Source organism: Oryzias latipes, chromosome 22, assembly GCF_002234675.1.
Source record: "Oryzias latipes chromosome 22, ASM223467v1".
Classification (NCBI taxonomy): domain Eukaryota; kingdom Metazoa; phylum Chordata; class Actinopteri; order Beloniformes; family Adrianichthyidae; genus Oryzias; species Oryzias latipes.
Window position 1 is genome coordinate 23,342,776 of NC_019880.2, and position 22,217 is coordinate 23,364,992.

Below are 22,217 nucleotides of genomic sequence, written 5' to 3' on the forward strand. Positions count from 1 at the left end.
CAACAGCAGAGAAACAGAAAAGCAAGACTGACTGAAGAGAGGAAGCAGCTGTGCTGTCCAGAAAGCATCACTGCCCAAGGTCAGGACTTCATGCGCTTCATTTCAAATCTAAACAGCTATTTCAACCAAATCAGCTGAAAAAGCAGCAGAGGAAGAAAAATTTTCAACGACTAAAAAAAAAAATCAAAGCAATGTTAGACAACGACAAAGATCAGCTTAAAGGCAAATTTAAAAAAAAGTTTATTAAATGATTGCCAAATCAAAAAAAAATGGTTGCAAAAAAAATGGCTGAAGCTCAAAAAGCAGCTAAAGAATGGCAAGTTTTTTTTTTTAGATTACAGAATCCCCTCCAAAAAAATGTCTAAACATACAATGAAAAGAGTAACACAAAAACTAAATAAATGCATAAAAAAGTAAAACAAATCATAAAAGAAGAGAAAAAACACATTTGTAGATAAAACAAGAGCTTTTGTGAGCATCATTTGAGGTACAGGGCAGAGAGCAGAAAGAAGATGAGGTGAGTGTTTGAAATCATTGTTGTTTTTTTTTAATAATACACTGCATATTCATTATGCACAAATACCAGGGGTGAAACTGCTGCCAGGCTGCATACAGACCTGCGATTCCTCCTCCATGGCTGGAAAATCCCTGGAGTACTGCAGGAACTGAGCCACATACGTCATGATGGACTTTTCATCTGGGTCCCGAACGTCCACATCTGCATCAACAACAAAATCCTCCATGATGCTCCTGCTACAACACTGAAACTCTTCTGAAGCACCGCAGTGATGCTGATGCCTCCTTCAAGTATCTGCTGCCCATAAAGTTCAAGCAGAACAGATGAGACAAACGAGGCTTTGTGTGCAACTGAAGCCAACAGTCAGCAGACCTTCGTCATCATCCAGCTCTTCCTCAGGCTGCAACTCTCTTCAAACATCACAGATTTTAAATGTGGAAACAATTCATGAATCCATTTAAAAACCAAGCATCATTACCAAACACAAACAATCACAAGCGCCAAAGCACAGAAGCCCTTCAAACTTTCTCAGAAATGTATTGCAAAAGGTGGATTATGAATTATGGGACAAATCAGCAGGAGACTGATGCATAAAGCAAGAAGGGATTTTTTTTTAATTGGAAATTTGTTTGAACAAAGTCAAAAAATATTGCCCTGCAACAGGCTGACGTCATGTTTGGGTGGTACCCCGCCTTCGCCCAACAATAGCTGGGACAGGCTCCAGCAACACAGGTCGAAGAAAAGGATGGATGGATGTAGAAGCTAATGATAAAATAGTGCATGTGATTTGTAGATACATGTGATTTTTCTAAATATAAAGATAGCATGAAGATTATCAGAGGCACACACCGTTTTTTTTTTCTTCATTTTTTGCTTAAAAGCAATCAAATCTCTGCAGCAGAGACACAGTAGAAGAATGTTCCATGGATCTCTTTAATGTTGAAGACGATGTATACAAATGTACTCCTCCAACTGACGTTCATCTATTACCTCATAACTCCTCCAGTATCATTTTCAAAGCTGTTTGGAGGGAAACAAATCCTAAAGTTTGTTGATTGTGACTGGCGTTTGCATGGTGACCTCGCCAACGTGGCTACCTACTGCATTTTTTTACTGGAATATTGTGGGAATTTAATTCATGAATCCTTGCCTGAAGCGAAATGAAACAATGATACAAGTAATGACCACATACGAAACGGAAGTCTTCTTCTTTCACTTTCAGCTTCTCCCATCAGGGACCGCCACAGCGAAACAACCCTCCCTCGAGGATGAGTCGCATGGTAAACTTGACAATGTTTTATGCCGGATGCCCTTCCTGACGCAACCCTCTCAATCCCCTCTCAATCCAACCGGGCTCGGGACCGGCACAGCAGTGGAGGAGGGAATAGGGAGCAGCCCGGAATCGAACCCTGGTTTCACTGACGGAAGGCGCCGCAAACCAGCACGAGCTAAACTGGCCCCCATGTATCGGAAGTCTGGTTTACAAAAAACCTCAGGACTGATCAGCCAAAAACCACCTGGAATCTCCTTCATTCACCAAAACTGCACAAAAATAGACATTGTTTTTGTTCAGATGGCTCCAATCAAAGTGCAGGACTGACTTGGTTGAGGCAGCAATTGTTCTGATTAACGTAAGAAAGGAAATATCTGATTTGAGTCAGAGAGAAAGCCTTTATCCATGCTTTTCATGAACTATTTCTCTGTGTCTGCAGATTATTAATCCATACATTATCCTGTAAGAGGTTCACCTGAAGCTGCTTGGAAAATCATGATTTTCTGTTGTTTGTTTCAAAAAGAGTCAAATAAAAAAAGGGACAAACTATCCCCTTTATCTGGTAGATAACAACAAGGCAAAGAAATACTATGTGGTTCAGTTGTTACCTTCAGGATCCAGAAGTCTTGGAATTTTCAGTTCTTTTTCTGCGATGCGGAAAGCCTCCTCCAGGTTCTGCTTGTTGCTTCTGGTTCTGGCTCTGGATAGATCCACCAGGTCGGGCCGCAGAGCAGACATGATTGCCAAGAAAACCACACCGCTTCTCCAGCTCGCCTTAAAGTCTTTGACATTTACCGAACAACCCGCTCTGAAGAGGAAAAATACATTTTAGGCACAGGGCTAGCTCTGGGAATCACTAAGTTCTAAAAAAACAAACAAATAGAAAACAGCTTGGTTGAACAACTGATGGGTTTCTGGAGTTGAGAAGTTTTTTTTTTTTAGCTTCTAAAACAAAACAATGACGGTTAAAGCTGGTAGGGATCAGGAGAAGATTCCCAAAACAATTTTCAGGAGTGCGAGGGAAACTTGGTAACACAGGCTGTCAGTTTACTTTTGTTTTTTGTCTCAGTCTTTTGTTTTTTGTGTGGGTCAGCTGTGGCTCCTGCAGAGCTCCGCCCCTTTACCTATCTATACCTGGAGTGGCGCACAGCAGGCTTTATACTTTAGTTAATTTGTTGTGTTTCCTTTAAGCACCCCTGATTCTGTGTCGCAGTGTGGTTTTCTGTTTAGTTCTTTTGACCTCCTTGTCTGTGCCAAGGACCTGTGTTGTTAGGTTGTTTTGGAGTTTTCTTCCCACTTGAAGTGGTGCCTCTAGTTAAATTAAATCATTCTCCACTTCACCTCTTTGTTTCTGCATTTGGGTCGTCCTGATTCCCCCTAACGCTTGGTCCTCAGTCACAAACAGTACACATACCACAGAAGTAAACAAGCAAGACCTCCATTGTTTAAACCTGGATGAGCCGGGCTCACATCTGGCCAAACGGCAAAAAAAACCTCAGGGAGGCTAAAACAAAGTGGACCTTCGTCTCTTTAAGGGTTCCTTACTTTTCATTTATCTGTTTTTCATTTTGTTAACTTTTTCATGTGTTTTAACATTGGATGTGTGAGTTTTCAGCATTGTTTAACAGTTCTTACCTGTGGCACTGCTCTCGCACCCACAGCAGCAGGGCCTTCTTAGCAGAAACCCGGAATCTGTTATGTAAAGGGGAGCCTCTGGGAGGGGCGGGGCTAGCGCTGGACGAGCGGCTTGACAGCGTGGAGCGAGTGTCCAGACTGGCCAAGGACTCCATGGATGATTGACGGGAGTCAAAGGAGAGGCAGCTGGCCAGCTCCTCAATCTAGGGAAATCAAACAGCAGCTTCTGTTCAGCCACACAGAAAGGATCATTTTTATACTATTGGAATTCATTCCTAAGACTAATGAAACGAAACAAAACAGTAAAACAAGTAGGATTAGGTTAGAATTAGAATGATTTTTGCTGTAATGATTCAAAAGAGAAGAAAGGATAAACTAACATGATACTGGAGGATAATGGTCCATATGAGGCCCAGGATGATGGAGGGTTTACCATCCATAATGTCAGGAATGTTTATGTTGACCAGTTTGACCTGAGGAGCAACAGATCAAGACTTTGACCCGATTTCATGCACATCAAACATATCCTTCAACACGAATGCTGTACTTTCAATGAAATGACTTCCAAATGTTTTAAAAGGGAAAGCAGGAAATGCTCCCTCTGTTGTGTCATTTACCGATTTCTTCTTCAAAAAGGCCAGAGCCTTCTCAATGTTGCTCCTGTGCTGGAACATGCCTCTGCCTCTGTCCCGGCTCTGCACAAAAAGAAGCAGCAGGTATGTCAGTGCGCTCTGTGCATTTACATTTATATTGCTCAATATCACAACACAGTGGTCACAACGGGTTTCACTAATTGTACAAAACATAAAACTTAGTTATAAAATACAAAAGCTGATTACTAAACTAAACAAAACAGACTAAACTAAACTGGCATCCCTGCCCTCAAACTGCTACGGGGACTTACAATGCGCTGACCGCTCATCACCTCCAGCAGATCCAAGATCTTGGAGCCATCACGGAAATCACTGAAGAGATCCAGGACCCTGCAAGGCGGCCGTCTCTGTCACAAGACACACACGTGCACAAACTGGATTGTAAATTACAACACTAAAAAACAGGTTCTGGATTAATTCATAATCTGGACATAATAGCTTGAAACATGCCATAATTATTAGTCTTTTTTAATATATTTTTTCAACAGAAAAGAATAACTGGCAATAAGGTGAAAGAGAAATTGTTGGAGAACACATGACAAACTTAAAAAATGGAGTAATTTGTATTGATTCATGTGACACTGTAAATATGTCACATTAAACATCCTCTCATCATCTGATTCTTTGATTTGGGTGAGGTTGCTGTGGTCCAGCAGTGTCATTTAAGGTTAAGCCGGATACATGCAGGCACAGAGGGCAGCCCCAGGGGGTCCTAAAGGTAGAATGTATCCGTAAATGAAGAGTGCACACATGCACACCCTCATTAATAAGAATGCAGCATGTGTTTATGATTCTGTAACGAACAGAACTAAGTTGTTGTTAAAAATGCATCATAGAGGACCCAAAGGAAAATTTGACAGCAGAATCTTCCATCCATTCATCCATAGTACCCACTGAATCCCGCTTGGGGTGTGGGGTTGCTGGTGCCGACACAGCCACTGTGACCTCAAACAGTAACCTGAACACGAGCTTTGATTTCTTCCCAAACACCCAAGAATCCTCCCACAGCTGCCACAGACGTGTCCTGATCTGGAAAACTCTGAACCAGAGTCTGTGAATGTGAGAGCTGGAGAAGTTCCTTGTGAACATCACCATGATGAACAGACGAGGAGGAGGATTGTCTTTGATGAAGAAGTAGAATGGCTGCTGAAGGCCACCAGACTGAAAGGAGCTTCATCCATCAGTGATGTCTTTCGTTAACAGATCTCAACCAGCCATCTAACAGAGCAACTATAAAAAACTGATTCAAGTGGCTGCGTTGAACCTGTAGTATGATTACGTATTTTATTATCACGCATTTTATTGTACTGTTATTCTTTTTGATTATCCATTTAAAGTGCTGAAACCTGTATCTGTTTTTTGAAATGCAGTCATAACTGTCATTCGTACCAGGAACAGCTGGTCTCTTAACTTTGTGCTTGTAAGGATGGACACAGAGCCATTTTTTGCCATGAATGGATTCACACATGTTGGGTAAGAAAACCTGCGTGCTTTGAGGGGGGGGTGGGGGGGTCATTTTCTGCAGACGCCACTGGCTCTCCCTTTTCCAAAAGGTTTGAAACGTCATGCAGACTTGTGTGATTTTTCTTTTCCCATCTGCACATCTGGTTTTTGATATCTTTAACACTTGTGCTATCCTAGGCAATTTAACATTGGGAGTTGGGTCATCTAGACCCACTAGACAGTGCTCTGAACCTTTTTTCTTCAATGATTTGTGATCTTCACTGGTGTCCATGGATTACATGAAATCTTTCCACCTTTATCCACCTTTGTCATAGGGAGAATATGTCAATGTAAGGATGGGATCACCTAAGATAGCACAAGGGTTACCCATTCCGACCTAGGAAGGCCTTACGGGGCCGCAACAAGCACAGCATTCAGCGTGCATGTTCAGATGAGGAGCTGATCTGAAAGCTGAAGGAGTTCTGATGCTCTGAGTTATTACCTCTCTTACTTGCCACTGCGTTATTTTCAGAATACATTTTTAACATGAAGAGGCCAGTTCTTATGTTCAGTATTAGCTTTACTTCCATAGATGGAGCCAAATGATCGTCTCCTGTTGCGATAATTTTGGCACTTTTCCCAGAAACAACAGTTGGAAACTCTGAGGTCAACCAGAAGAAACCAGCAAGACAACTAGAGACTTTTGAGGGGAAAACTGCCCAAAGCAGTAACCCCAACATGTTCAACAAACCAACACAATTTATTTCATCTATCCATCCATTTCTATTCCCATTTGGAGTCACGGGGTTGCTGGAGCCTATCCCAGCAGGCTTCCCCCTGAACAGGTTGTCAGTTCATTACAGAGCAACACAATCACATGTTTAACACCATGGGAGGCTGGAGGAAACACACACATGATTGAGGAGAACATATAAACTTCACACAGACATGAACCAGCTGGGAGGCGAGAGTGCAAACCTCTCCACCACCATGCAGCCTATTGCCTCCTATTTTTACGTAATGGTTTGTTAGGTGATGAAATGGTATTGAGGGGTCTGAGTGGTGGTTCTGCAAAGCCACTTCAGATAGCACAAGACGTATACTGTATTAAACTTCCTTCGTCCAGACTTTTTCTGTGTCACATGCTGAGTTTTTGATATAACTGCATGAAAATCAGTTCAGAAAAAAAAAATTCCAGTGTAAAACTTGTGGACATGAGGTTTGAGGGTGTTGTCTGTGACGTCTGAACACCACTAATATATATAAATGCAATTATAACCCGCTTCAGTCCATTTCTGAGGCCAGCATTGTAAAAGCAGATATCGGTTCACATCAAGTCATTTTCAGAGTAATCTTATTAAATACTTGTTAGTCTAAGTCACAGCCTTTAGTCATGTCGGCACAGACTCATGTCTTCTTGGAGTTTTGAGGAGATTATTTGTGTTTGTTAATGGGGAAAACAGAGTGATTCTCTATCATACTTACAGTGGGGCAAAAATGTATTTAGTCAGCCACCAATCGTGCAAGTTCTCCAACTTAAAGAGATGAGAGAGGCCTGTAATTTTCATCATAGGTTTACCTCAACTATGAGAGACATGTGATAAAAATAATCCAGAAAATCACATTGTCTGATTTTGATTCGATTTGAAATGGTTTATTTCAAGCAATCAAATAAGAATAGGACACAAAAACATTACAATCATATACATTCATACAATGACGTATCAAACTTAGGATAATTAGACATGTTAATAAATATAGCTTGAAAGGGGGTGGAAGGAAGCAAATTTATATAATCCCACCCCTGTTCCACCATAACCATTTAATTACATGATTTATAATTATGTGGTTCATAGCTTTTATCAGACAGAATTAAGAATCAATAAAATAACTATTTTAGAAATCAACATGGCAAATGGCAAATGCAGATCATTTATCCAAAATATATACAGATTATGTTAATCATAAAAATCATGGATATGGTTAAAAAATAATACTATATCAGTAAAATAGACATAACACTGAAAAATCATGGATCAATTTTTGGAGCAAGTAATATAATTAAAAATCAATCAATTTAATCATCATCCACAAATGATTAAGCATTTTATTTTATTTTTTTATAATGAGGTAATGCTGAGAATTAAAATAATAAAGGGTCCACATTCTGTCCAATAACCAAGGTTGGTGTTCCTTCTTCTGCTGATTAACAGCTGTCATTCTGTCTGCAGACATTAGATGAAGGTCCTTTTCCTTCTGCTGCTGTTTATTAGCGGCGCTGAAAGTTGAGGTCAAGTTGTCTGCAGGTCAGAACTTTGCTGAAAATACGGGTCACTTCAGATTTAGAGAAAGCGATGAATCCAGGCCTCATATTTCTTAAAATTAAATTTGACTGACATTGACATTGTCTGATTTTCATTGCTAAAGTTCCTTTTCCTACACAGAAGTAAGACAATTTGATCCTGGAGGCTCCGCCTTTCACTCCTCGTGTGCGCCGCCCATTTTATCATGTCAACCTACTGTAAAGATAGCCTCATTGTTGTGTCTCTTTTGCAAAGAGGGATGTGCGTGTTTTGTGTGGGGTGTGTTAAGTCTGGGGGCGGAGCTAGCAGCGCAGACTCTTCCTGGAAGGGGCGGCTCCTCGCTTATCTACATCACAATGTGAGAACGCACTCCTTCAGGAATGCGTGGATGGACTTTTTTTGCACTCATGTGTGGAACTGGGAGCCGAAGACCACAGATTAAGGGGGCTGAAAAAGTTGTTGAAAACTCACACAAGTACTGTGAAAACTTGGGGGGGGGGGGGGTCATTCAAGCCTCAGACTTTTGTAAGTCTGATTGAGAGTAGATTGCCAGAGTTTGTTGGTGTGTTAGCTGGAAGAGGAGACAGTATCATTTGATGCTTACAGTCTGAGTCATGTGCTGTGGACGCAGTCTCTGTCCCTGCAAATAAAAGTGTGGTTGTGAGGAAGAAATCCCCCTTCTATTTTGGTGACTTTAATGGAAACCAGGGAATTTGATCACAGCAGTTATGAAAAAGTTCCAAACTCAAAGAGGCTGAACTAACTGATGAAGGGCGCTGGCTTCATTCTGAGTTCTGCCCCAGAGCCTCTGAAGCGGGTTTTTCATGCTTTGAAATGAATAAGATTCATTAATTGATATTATTTGTTGTTGGGTCGAGTGGTAGACATTCACAACATCTGCACATAACATTTTATAACTGTAATTATTATAGGTATGCTTTGAAATGAGGACAGAGCCCTGAGGAACCTCACATTTGAACACACTGACACGTGAATTTAATAGAAACATTGCCTTCGCCCACAAGTGGCCGGGATAGGCTCCAGCAGCTCCGTGACTCCGAAAAGGACTAAACGGAATAGAAAATGAATGAATGAATGAACATTTAACCCCAGTTAATTGATGTTGAGGAAACTGGGGTGCTCTGGTTTCCCCAACAGTTGACTGGTATTAACTGTCTTTAATGTTTTTTTTAACATACATCTCTATCTGCTGATCAACAATGGCTGCTTAATATCTTTAACAAGTGTCAACAGCTGTTAAGGTGGATCAATAGTTCCAGTAAGTTTTACGTTTTTCTAGAATTTCAGAAGTTTATGGTTTGAATTATTTCATTTACCAGTTAAAAATAACTGGTTGTAACTCAATAGGAAAACTATCTATCTTATAATGGTTTCTAAGAACATTTAAATAAACCATTATTTATACAATTTCAATATTTTGTAACATCTGTTGCATCTATAATAATGAAATATGAGTTATGAGTTTCTATTATTTACAGTTTTATTTATTTATTTATTTACAATCTAGTATTTGATTTTTTTCACCTACACAGTTTTTCTCGAAAAAGACCACCAATTTTTTATCTGCTACATAAATGAAAAGAGAAGTGTAGCCAACATTTTCACAGGTATGGATAATTACGTAACAACAAAGGATACCTTGTCTTTTGACTTAAATGTACAGTTTTAGAGCAGATACAGCGGTTCATTTGATCAGATATGACAAGTGACCATGTAATCATGTAATTGTAATATCCATTTATCCAATATTTACAACTCTTACTCCCTGTATGTGGTCAAGGGAAAGCTGGAGCCTATCCCAGCAACTTCCATTTGAAGTTAGTGGTTCACCTGGACAATTAACTAGTTCGTCACAGGACCACATATGCTCACCTTTGCTCCTAAAGAAGTTACCATTTAACCCATGAAGCCTGCTTTTAGAATGTGGGAAGAAGCCAGTTCTAGAAGTAAGCATTTACATGCACAATGATGACATGCAAACTCCACACAAAAATGATCCAGCAGGGATTTGAACCATTGCATTCTTTCTGTGAGACTAAACTACACCACTGTGCTGATTATGACAGTAATTCAAGCCTCTCCACAGCTGAAACTCTCACTCTGACCAAAGTCCCACCTTTGCCAGCTGAGCGTTGACCCAGTTGGTGAAAGTCCTCTTCTGGATCTGTTCTTGTTCCACTGTAGAAGAACAAAAAGAACTTGAGCTCAGCAACAGTCCGATTGCAGATTCACACAAAAGAAGCAATTTCTCACCTAAGCAAAATTAATTTTGCTAATTCACACGTTACATTTAATATGAGACACACTGACTTAACAGGCAACATTTCACAGAGAATACATGACCTTTTTATAAAAACAAACTAATAAATGATCATTTTTACTCATAGTGAACAATAAAAAACACATTCTATCAATAAGCCAATTAAAATATGTAATCCCTTATAACTACCTAATATTATTTTATAATAATTTATACCATGGTCTGGGAGGATTCTCGGTTCTGATTGGCTGCTGGGTGTGGATTACAAAGTGATAATGCACAGCGATAATGTACACCTAAAAAAGAAGTTCCGGTCACATAGCTCAAATGTTCTATATCACTGCACTGGCTTCTAGAAACAAACTTTAGCTTCATCATCTGGACTAAAACAAGCGTTAAGAGGTGAATTTTTCCCCTGAACTTTATTTAACCCGTCACCATGATGAGCATATACATCGTTTCCATTGACGCTGCAGTCGTGGTCGGTATCGGCTCAGCCGTTACCATGACAAAGCCCCACCCCACAGATCATACAGTCCGTTTTTTTGTTTAAAAGCAATTTGAAACTTAAAATGTTAACAAGTAAGTGACCATAAGCGGGATAATGACCTTTAAGAGTCCGTTATCAGAAATTAACGGATTTCACGAAAGCGCCCCGCTTTAGGTCAGACAGTTCATGGCTATCAGCATTATCCCTTACACAATATGAATATAATATAATGTAATTTTTAATATTTTTATTTCCTCATTTTTTACCCATTATAAATGGAATGAAAATAAATTTGCGAATAATTTAAAAAGTACATGATAGGACTCAGTATTTTGCTTTTTTTTCTCTGACATTTCTTTTTGAGCACTTTCTTACTTCCTGTTTGTTGTGTTTATTTAACCGTTTAATTATGTGGTTGACTATAAATAGAAAATCTAATCAAATAATCAACCCATTCAAAGAGCTGGCATTCATGTTTGAGGCTCCTCATCCAACCAGGCTGCATGTCACGTCCTTAAACCATCACTGGCTTCCAACAGGTCTCATCATGTTCCCCTTTAAGCAACGCTTTGACTTCTAGTTATTTGATTTCTGGCCGAGCGTTTGATGTGCTTCTCCTCAGTCTCAGTTGTCCGTATGGAAACATGTCTGTGGTTCCCTCGTCTGTAGCTGCCAACTTCTCAAAGCCTGAAGGCCTAATCAGCCCATCGGCTGATGAACCGCCGTGACACTTAAATACTGCGGTTCTTCACAGTTTACCTCAGGCAGCACAGAACCAGTTTGAGTCAGAAAACTTTTATAAAACAACATTTTATTTTGCTCTCCCAGCATCTTTAAGGTATAATGCTGACTTTACTATACTGTATCTGCAATCGAGTCCCAGCTGTTTCCTGAGATTTGATCTGACTCCGCCTTCCCGTTTAGGAAGCCCGGCTCTTTCTTCATTCTGTGATTGCCAGCCTGAAGATGCAAGCTTCTGCAGACGATCCACAACTCTGCTCTACATCTTCGTAATCAGCCCAAAAGGGTTTATGTCCCATGCATGACAGAGACACTCAGCTCTGTGAATGAGCTGTCCCACGCTGCACGACAACTGCTTCACTGCCAAAAAACAAAGTGAAACTTTCGCAGCTTTCTGTGAATTTAAAACTTCTACTTCCTGATCATTCCTACAGCACTTTTGATCAACTCTGACCTAGATTTTGTCTGGAATTTACCTTTTCTACAGACCATTTGAACACAGTGTGCGCTGAATCCTGCCTGTGAATGCAACGTGCTGAAGAACCGTGAACACTGCTTACTTTCGTCACACTTTAAACACTTTCTAAAACGTTCTCTGTGAAATCTGTCACAAAGCCAGAAAAACCAAATCAACTGTTACTCCATTTGAAGACATTCTTTGGGTTTAAAGAATGACCTTCCTCTCATGGGTCTGTGGAAAAGGACTTTTTCTATTTTGTGTTTGTGAGCACAGAGTCACAGGGAGTCAGGAGTTAAAGTGGAGTTAGATGGAGCAGCTTCAGAATCAGCAGCTGCTCCGCTGCTTTCACCTGAAGTCACAGCAATGACAGATATGAACGGAGGCTCGCGTCTCAAATCGTTTTTTCTTCGTCTGAAATCCCCACGTGTGTCATAATCCGTCCGCTGACGCTTAAACGTTCCCTCTCTTTCAGGTACTTTCAGAAACAAACAAGTTCAACTCACCCATGATGGGAGCTCATGCTGAGTCAGCAGCGACAGTAACTGAGCGGTTTCTTTGGTTCAGACTAAAGGTCTCCTCTCTTACATGCTTTCTCCACGACAGGAAGTCCTTGATTCCACAGAACCCACGAACCACCAGTTCATTTGAATAGACTGTGTTTTTCTTGTCAAACCGCTTAACAGTCAGCATGTTTAGCCTGCAGGAAAGCAGGTGAGTTCTCCCGAGCTACGCCTCTTTGATTCTGACTCAGCGGCTCCAGGCCTGTCCGGACACGACCCGCACAAGCTCATCCTCTGCCAGCATCTTTGGTACAAAAGCTGAATGTGACCTTTCTCGCGAAGTAAGAGCAAGATGCTGAGGTTTGGTGCTGTTCTCGCAGGACTTCAGGAGGAGGTTCTCATTCAAATAAAGCCCAGAATCAAAAAGCCTAAAGAAGCATCAAAGAAAGATGAGGGCGTCTGTCATGAATAACTCTGAACTGACACAGTGATCACAACATAAACCAGAATGAAATCTGAGGCCTTCAGTCAAACGGTCATGAGAAACTTCCATCCTGGATTCACGGTAAGCATCTCTGCTCTTATTGATCATGTGAAGGAAACTGCAGCTCATGGCCATAATCTTGACGGTGAAGTTAACATGCATCATGAATACAAGGGAGGATGACGGAAAGGACAGAGAAACCTGATATCAACTGCATTTGTTGGTTCAAAACCCTTTAAGCGGCCGCTGCAGCACAGCCAGATCATGTCTGCTCATTAGGGTTACATTGGTTGGGTTACACTGAAGACAAACGTCAGCTGGTCGTGTTCAGTCAGTGATTGCACTGATGCCTCTCTTCATTGGTTTGGATTGGAGGCCCTTCAGTTTATTTGCATCAATAGCTGCTGATGATTTATGTTTTCTGTTGTTTGCAGAAGTCGCTCCTTTGAACACTTTCCCCTCTTCATTTGGAACTGTTGTCACTGCTCTGGTATCCCATCTGCCTTTTGACTTTCTAAGCAACATTTTTTACCTCCATCTCCATCGTTGTCTGTCTGTCCTGGAGCCTGTGGAAGATGGATCTCACTGACCCAAACCAGGCTCCATCACCTCCACCAGCATCTAAACGTCTAGTTTAACTCAAACTCATCTGTCAGAACACAGAAACGCAGCTACAGAGTCAGAGCATTAATCGTTTGTTCTAATGTATTTTTCTGGGAAAAGTATCCTGACTAAAGGCCTGTTCACACCGGGACGAATTTCGCCGGCGATTTTCGCCGACGTTTAACGCCTCGTGACTAAACAAAGGGCCCCAATGAGAGTGTGCACACCGACGCGAAAAAACGCCAGGCGTTAAAGCGTCAAAAAAAAAAACGCCTCGGGTTCGTTTTTTTTTTTCGACGCGTCGCGTCGAAATCTACTCGACCAATGAGAACGGCGCTTTTGCTCACGTGTCTGGAGCTTCTGAAGTTACAGTAAAACACAACTTGGGGGCGCTCAAACACAAAACTGCCTTGCTGAGCACACATACCAGCGAAGAAGATAGACGCCAAGTAGCGTCTACACAGCCGCGAAGCAATAATGACGGACATTCTAAAACATCCCCGAACCAAGCACCAGTTGGAGCTACTGGTGCTTGAAATATTCATGTTTTCTTTGTTTGATTCTGACAAGCGTGTAAAAACTTGCTCTCTTCTTCTGAGTGAAAAGCGACTTTAAGAAGCGTAAAGTTGCGCAGCGCCACCTTGTGTACAGGAGTATTTCTGTTTTACATTAAGCGCCATCTAATGTCAGGGAATGAAATTTCATGTTCGCTCGGCTCATCGTCAGCGAAAATCGCCTGGGTGTGAACACAAAAAACGTGGCGAAAAACGCTGGCGAATAACGCCTGGCGAATATTCGTCCCGGTGTGTACGGGCCTTAAGTGTATTGAACCAGAAGTGACCGATTGTCTCATTTAGAAAATACATCAAATAAAGCAAATAAATCGTAGGATTGTAGCTCTGCTGCTTCTTATTTTATACTTTTTCAGCAGAACGTCCAATCTGTGAGATGAGAGAAATATTTAATACCACAATTATTTATTTTTTCTACTTTCAATGCAAAACAGTTATTAATAATACAGTATTACGTAAGGGTTAATGGCCGACGAAGTGTGCGGTTACTACTTTTTAACGCACGCCGTGGAAAGCCTGAACCGCGGAGGACGGTTGCTTCCGCGAAGTGCGTTAAAAAGTAGTAACCGCACACTTCGAAGGCCATGAACCTGCTTATACCATGGTCACTTACAAAAGCAATACATATTAACCAGGTTTTAGTCCTTAATTCTTGTTTTTTTTTTTCAATTTGGATCACTTTTCTCATAAACAGCGTACTATAAACTACTATAGTACGCGTCGCGCAGCACCACCGCTGCAGTCAAGATTCGGCGATATATATATGCTGAACGTCCCGATGGGTTGAATAAAGCATCAATTCAGAGGGAAAGTTAATCGCTTACCGCTTGTTTTTGCCCAGATGATGAAGCAAAAGGTTGTTTTACAGAAGCCGGCGCAGTGATACAAATCATTTAAGCTAGCCGACCGGAACTTCGTTTTTCACCGTGCGGTAATCAGGTTTTAACGCATACCCAGCAGCCAATCAGAAATCGAGTATTCAACCGGACCATGGTATAAAGTTTTTTTAAGCCACACAGAGCACTTTTGTTTGTGTCGTCCCATCAGTAACTATGTCCTTACCGGTTTTATTTGACAGCTTTTGCAAACGTAAAAACATTTTCAGCAGTACTGATGTTTTTTAAAACCTACCACTGTTGTATTGGATGTTAGGATGACCGTTTTGTCTTGTCAAGGATGACATGGTCTCATGCTAGACTTGATGCAGCTGTAAGTGTTCTGTTATTATGGAACATACAGTCCTGTTGCTTTGTTCATGTATAAATGTAAAAAAGATGGAGTTAAGTTATAAAAACGTACAGATCTTCTTATTCTAAATGGCTTTAGAATGTGTCCTGTTGCTGTGCCATTGATCTTTACTTTCACACTGCAGGAAAACGTCAGAGAGGAATTGATGCAGAGAGCACACCCCTACTGTTTTCCAAAACTCTCCTAAAATCAGCAAACATCTCTGACATTGATAAAAACTAAAAATAAAATTGAAAAATATATTTTTTTTTATTTTTTTTGTCAATTATTATGAAATAGGCTTTTTTCTGTCAAAACAATTTTCAAAACTAATTGAATGAAGGCAATACATTTCTGCAAATGAAAGCTGGCTGAACATGAAAACCTGTTTGTGGAACAATGTCTGCAGAACTGCAGATTTACCGGTTGAACTCACAAAAGCATGCAGAACGAAAGGTACAGATGTCAAAGAGTAGAACTGCTGTAGCAGCCCTTGCACTGTGTAAGAGTTCTTCTCAGGTGACGTGCAATCAGCTGGGTTAGGAAGTACCTCAAATCCTGGTGTTGACTGACCTGATGACCTACAGCTCCCTTGTGCATTCATGTTTACGGCCCCTGAAGGTTCTGCTTCACATGTTGCTGTAAACAGTACTGTTTGCCTTTTTGCAGTTTAATCTTGTGCTATCCTATGACACCCCCCCCCCCCCCTTACATTGACGTGCTCTCCCTACCATGACAAAGGTGGATAAAGGTGGAAAGATTTCATGTAATCCATGGACACCAGTGAAGATCACAAATCACTGAAGAAAAAAGGTTCAGCGCACTGTCTAGTGGGTCTAGATGACCCAACTCCCAACGTTAAAGTGGCTAGGATAGCACAAGGGTTACAGACTTTTAGATCAGCACGTGGTTGAAGTAGACCGTTAGAGTGCAGAACCAACAGAAAAGCAGAGATGCAACTTTTAAAACTTCAAACTGACCCTGAAGCAGCATGTGGACGTTGTCAATGTCCAGGGGGAGAGACCCCGCCTCCGCAAGGTCATCTCCACTGTGAAACTGGGAAGTCATCCTCTGTCAGCGGATCTCTACCGACATGGTTGAGCTCTGGAAGGAACACATGAGAAGAAACGTGGCCGTCAGTTTTCCTGAAACTCGTGTCTGCACACAAAGGTCACTTTTAGACTTTTTTGTTTTGTCAAAAAGAGAGCAACCCTTACCTTTGTGGAACAAAACTTTTGTTTAAATTCTTTTTTTTTTTTTACAATTGTGTTCTTTTTTTTTAGAATTGAGATGTTTTGAGGAAATAATGAAATCTTTATCCTTGAATTTCTTTAATGACATCCACAAAAAAAGTAACTATAATATTTTATAAGATATAGACATTATCCATTTTTTTTCGTGGGTTATTTGGTAAGTAAATGTAAGTCTAAGATGTAAAACTGTCTCAGATTTGATCCACATATTTTTTTTGTAGATTGGTGGATCAAAATCTATTGAAAGATTGGAGCTGGGCAGAGATCAGGGAGAATCAAACAACGGCTTCGTGAGCCAAACCGTCCAAATGGCTGAGATAAAGTCAAAAAGAGGACAATCTGGCACTTTCTTTTTTCAAAGAAGCAGTTTATTGAATAAACTCACAAAGGTAAAACAACAAGAGAGGAAAAACCATTTAAACCATTTAAAATTACAGATAAATAGACTTTGAGAGGTTTGTGAGGTCTTGTTTGTCATGAAGTCAAAAGGAAAAACTAAAGACTAAAGGTCAAATTGAAAGGTCAGTGTTAACATTAAAAGATACCGTTGATTGCAGATTTTCATATAACATTCTGAAACGCAACTCAATGTGATTTTCGTACAAGTAAAAACTAAACATAACATTTTTTTTAAAGCGAATTATTAAACCCTTTTCATTTGTTGGCTGGAGGAACTGGGCTTGATGCTGTTGTCCTGATGAGGAAAGTGGCTCCAGCTGAGAAGGGGGTGGAGCAAGAGATCCACAGAGGCAGGGATCCCACATTTTTAAGTGGATTATTATAAAAATGGATTATCAACAAATTTAGTATTCTTTGAACACAGCAAGCAGTCATTTAAAAAGAAAATAATAATACACGAGATATTCTCACCATAAAGTTTTTGAATTTAGCAAAATATTTCCAGCTAAAAGTGTTTTTGAGATTTCACGGACACAGTCACTTTGAAATGATCAGGAAAACCCTGTCTGCTGCCCCTAGTGGAATAATGATGAACTACAGGGCAGAAAACATGGACAAAGTTCAATACAAAGGCTTTTAAGCTCCTGCTATGAGATAGGGGGTCTGAGAAATGCATGTATCAAAAATGACCCCAATGATTGCATTGGTTTAAAGTACAGGAACCTTTCTTTTCTAGCTAGATCCGTGTCTGAGTTCTAAGATCACATACAGTTGGGACATCTTTTAGGTGCAGTTCTTTTATATTTTGTTTTGGTATCTTCTTTCTTTTCTTTTCTTATCCTCATTTGTTTATTATAGTTTTAGATTTTTTTCAAGACAAGATCTAAGTTTTTCTGCACTAAAAACAGCAAGGATGTTTAAAAGGACATTTTCCCAGCTCATCTGTTGTGTCTTAATTCACCTCTGGAGTCAGGAAGTTGTGTTTTACTTTAGTACTGAAAGATTTGGGTCGCGCTGCTTTTTATCTGCTTGTAGAGAGACTGACCTCAGCTGAGAGAAGCAGACACTCAAAAGTGTGTATTTTTGACTCCTGGTGCTGTGCCGCTCTAATACTGGGTGATGAAAAAGGTTATTTCTGCATTCAGATGAATCACATGCAGCTCTTTCACTTTTTCACTCTCCTGCTGCTCCTGTTTCCAGGTTTTGTCTCTGATATCTGAGTAGGGTTTAGCTGTTGATAACTTTGACCTGATAAAGCAAATGAACTCTAATGTTTCTTTCAAGTTGTCACAAAGAATTGTGCGATTGACGAGTTCTGTCTATTTACTGTAAATGAGAGCTGGACTGAGTGACCCCTCCCCCCTAGATTTTTAAACAGGAAGTACCCGCTGGCTCCAGGAAGCCAGAGTCCCACAGAGTTCTATAGAGAAATAAACAGCGATTAATCAGTCATTCTAATGGTCAGAATAACTATTATGTCTCTGAGAACGTTTTTTTTTAAAAGACAGACTCCAATGAAAAGTGCGTTTTTGTTGTTTTTAACATGTTATAGCATTTTTCTGATGATGGAGGACATATGTAAAGAAAATTGAGATTAAAACTTAATTTCTTAATATTTTTTCATTCAAATCATTCTAAATCAGGAGCAGACGCATAATTGCTGTTTGGACATAGGATTACATAGGAGCTACACTCAGTGGGCCTCAAGCTCCCTGCTCTGCTCCATTCTGATGCGTCCACCTGTAGAAAAATAGATCCATGAGCATCTTGGTTTTTCACATCTAAGCTGGAATCTGGATCTAAACTGTACGGCTGGAAAGCTCTGATATTTTTTCCAATTTTTACCGATAATTTTAGGTTGACATGTAAGGGGCTGTAAGCTAGCAGGAGAGATGGCTATTGAAGGGATGATGGGAAAAGAGGCTTACTCCTGCCTATAGTCCCGCCTAGTACTCAGAGGTGAATTTCTGAGGAACTCCTGCAGCAGTGCAGAGGATATGTTCTAGAAAACAACACAGGTTTTTTGATTTGGCTTAAAAACTGCATATTCATAATTAAAAGAAAGCTGGAAATGCTAATCCTATTTTTTTCTTTATTTTCTGTTGTTCAAGTTATTCAACTTATAAACTGGCCAATCAGATGCCTCCAGAAAAGTTTATGGTCTCAGGTCCAACGATCGAAATGTTTGATTGACAGATTTAGCACACCTTCAAGTGGCAGAGGTGTGGCCTTCCAACACGCTCTCTGCTGATTGGATAGAGTGATTGCCGTGGAAATATTGACTCAGACTGACTTGGACCAATCACTGCTCACTGCCTATCTGGCTCCAACATGGTGGCGTCCGTATCACAAAAAACACATTTGCTGAATTGATTTTAGTTGTTTGGAGCTGGAAGTCAACCATTTTCTATGGGTGTCGTCACACTAACTCAGTCCAGTTTTCATATACAGTCAATGGTTCCGTCCTTAAATAATAACGGACGGTCCAGTGAAACCGTAACATAGAAAATCTTACTGAGGGAGAACTTTGTTGTTATCTCACAATGAACTGGCATAAATAATTTTAGCAACTTAAATTCTACTAGGTCCTATAACTCCACAAACAATATTTCCTTTTTTTTTCCATGAAGGAACAAAAACCTTTTCTACAGTCCTGCAAACATCTCTTGATTAAAAATGAAAGACGAGTTCTGATTGTTGATCCCAGGGGGAAGAGGATGGGACCGAGCCGTTCCAAATAAAACACAAGTGTGATCTTACAGAATTAGTTCGATCAAAGGTCAGACGTAAACACATTTTTACTCTGAATGTCAATATACTAAAGTGTCTAAACAGAATGATTTCCTTTTTAAGAAAGTACAAACATGCACAAGTTCTGAACAGACTTCGGTCTGGCTTCAATGTCATCCTGCTGTCGTGACATTCTAACTAAGCTACAAGTGGAAGCATGTGGGGCTCCAACCTCTAGACCACGGCATTTCAGCTATTCTAAGGCTTCATGTCAGCTGCTGGGTGGCACAGAGGAGACGACAATGATCGAGAAGCAAAGTGACAATTCACAGCCACAAAACTCATGAGCACGCCTTTGCTGTTCTTCGTTGAAGTACACTGGTCAGAAAGAGCTTCAAGAACCAGAAAGACAGAACCACCAGTTCCACCATCCTCACCTGCAGTACTGGCTCTAATTCAATTTAGATTCACACGTTTTCAAAGTCAATTCAATCTGGAAGGAAACATCAGTTTTCAGACTCCATTTTACCACTTAGAAAACTGATTTTCAAATAACCAGTTATTTAAATTGAAGAAAGGCAGAACTTTCATTCTTTAAATAAGAAATTTATAAAAAAGAAAACAGAAAAGCTGTTTTTCCATAAAGCAAATATAGGAAGTCGAAATGTAGTTAAATAATTCATAGATTGTATAAACTGATTTTGTTTTTTGCAAATGAAAATTTACTTCAATTGTTTGATTTATGTCACTTTAAACATTCGTTTAAAAATATTGTCACATTAAACAGACAAAACCAAGAGAACATTATGTTAGAGAAACCACAACGATCTTCGGGTGTCAGTCACGAGTCACTGCTGTCAACCCAAATTTAGCAACAAGGCAGGGAGCAGTTTTACACACACCCACGTGCACACACCTAACATACACACACACACTTCTGGACAACAAGGGGGAGTGAAAAAAGTGAAACCTAAAACAAAGACTGAAGACATTGTGTTTCTTTGTTTCAGCCATGCTCTAAGATACATTTTTTATGTTTAGAAACATTTTTTTGTGATTATTGTTTCCATATTCATAAGGAGTATTCATCTGTGGGATGAGCAAGCAAATCTAGGTGGGCTGCAACCATAAAATGTTTGCCAAATTTTCTCTGCCAAAACAGTCACTCCGCCGTTGACTCTTGTTGGTTGCTTTTTCACAGTTGAAAGACCCATCAAATAAACTATTCAAGTCAAAAATATCTTCTTGTAAAAAACAGATACTTCAGTAGCACGAGGAAGGATAGCACACTATTCTATGAATTTCTAGCCCCTCCCCCTCGTGACTGGCTCCTCCTCCTCATGATGATGGACTGTTGAGATGTTGGCTGTTCAATCTCATTTTGAAATCTCTGTAGAAAAATTACCTTAAGATCGAAAAACCTCCAATTACCCAGTAATGCCTCCCCATATTATGACACTACCTCCACCAACAGATGTTTCTCTCTCAATGAAGTTGTTGCAGACATCAGCATGAATGATCTTAACATTGAAAAATAGTTTTGAAAGACCTCTTTGTGGTCCTATAGACCGGGTCACACAGCCACTACTTACATTATGTTTATTTTCCACAGGTGGATTTTCCGTCTTTCATGATATTTGCGTGACATTCTTAATTCATAAGTGTCTCTGTCGTTCCTTATTCATCGATGTGTGCAGATTTCCATCATGTGTTCTAGCAGACATGGACTTAAGCGACCAGAGATTGACTGCCTGCAGTTTGTTCTGGATCCTCTGGACAGAGAGGAGTCTCTTTTTGTCCTGCAGACCCGCACTACAAATCTTTAGGAGTCTTTGACAAGAGCCTGTCTCTGGCATGTCTTTGACTAATCCCGGGGTTGTGAAACTTAGTCGTCAGTTTGGAAATGGTACTTAGGACTCCACTCAAACAATGGTGCAACATGGTTTCTCAGAGCAACAACTGGATCAGTCAAACATGACATGTTGATTCTCGGAGCAGAGGATTGTTCTCCCTTTCCAATCTGTAGGAACCAGAATCTCAAAACAAGAGTCAAAAGCAACAACAATGAGCTGCACGGAGAGGATCCAGATGGTTTTCATGAACATGTCCTACATGTAGCTCTGATGCACGTCCTTCAAATGCATGCTCCTGACCACTCGTCACAATAAATAGAAATAAATCCATATCTATTGCTTATATCTTTCATATTTCCGTGCAATGATTTAATCACATTTGCATGCTATATTTACGACCAATAAAATGTACAGTGCTAATTAAAAGTGACTTTCGAAAATGATGGAAAAAAAAAAAAGCTAATTGCAAGATTTCAGGAAAATACAAATTAGGTTTAGAGTCTTTTTAAGTCTGCTTTTAGCTTTTTTTGATTACACCAATGATTGAGTTAAAATGCCAAACATGAACCCAAAACCGAAAACAGTAGAGGACAAAAAAAAAGTTTAGGTTTATTCAGATCAATACTGAGTTTAAAGAGTTTCTACTAATAAGCATGAATGTCGTTTGGACTTTTTTTTCATATAAACGTCAAAAATGGCTAACATGGTTTCAACCCAAGACATGTGCACACCGAACAGCTGATCTCTGACCTCACTGGATGTGAAAGTGAGACCTGAAAATGACCGATCACATCACCCAG

The 22,217-nt window shown here is 40.1% G+C and overlaps 1 protein-coding gene across 4 annotated transcripts in view; it reads right to left on the reverse strand.

The window, feature by feature from the left end:
• Positions 1-22,217, reverse strand: part of LOC101172372 (nesprin-2) — a 162,166-nt gene that overhangs the window by 137,135 nt on the left and 2,814 nt on the right. For all 4 annotated transcript variants that reach the window (XM_023951858.1, XM_023951859.1, XM_023951860.1 and 1 more), the window contains exons 2-9: positions 16,163-16,286; positions 9,962-10,023; positions 4,330-4,425; positions 4,043-4,120; positions 3,806-3,898; positions 3,426-3,628; positions 2,399-2,598; positions 618-718 (exon numbers count right to left, since the gene is read on the reverse strand). In XM_023951858.1, coding sequence (XP_023807626.1) covers positions 618-718; positions 2,399-2,598; positions 3,426-3,628; positions 3,806-3,898; positions 4,043-4,120; positions 4,330-4,425; positions 9,962-10,023; positions 16,163-16,250 — 921 coding nt within the window. In that variant the 5' untranslated portion in view covers positions 16,251-16,286. The remainder of the gene's footprint in view (positions 1-617; positions 719-2,398; positions 2,599-3,425; positions 3,629-3,805; positions 3,899-4,042; positions 4,121-4,329; positions 4,426-9,961; positions 10,024-16,162; positions 16,287-22,217) is intronic.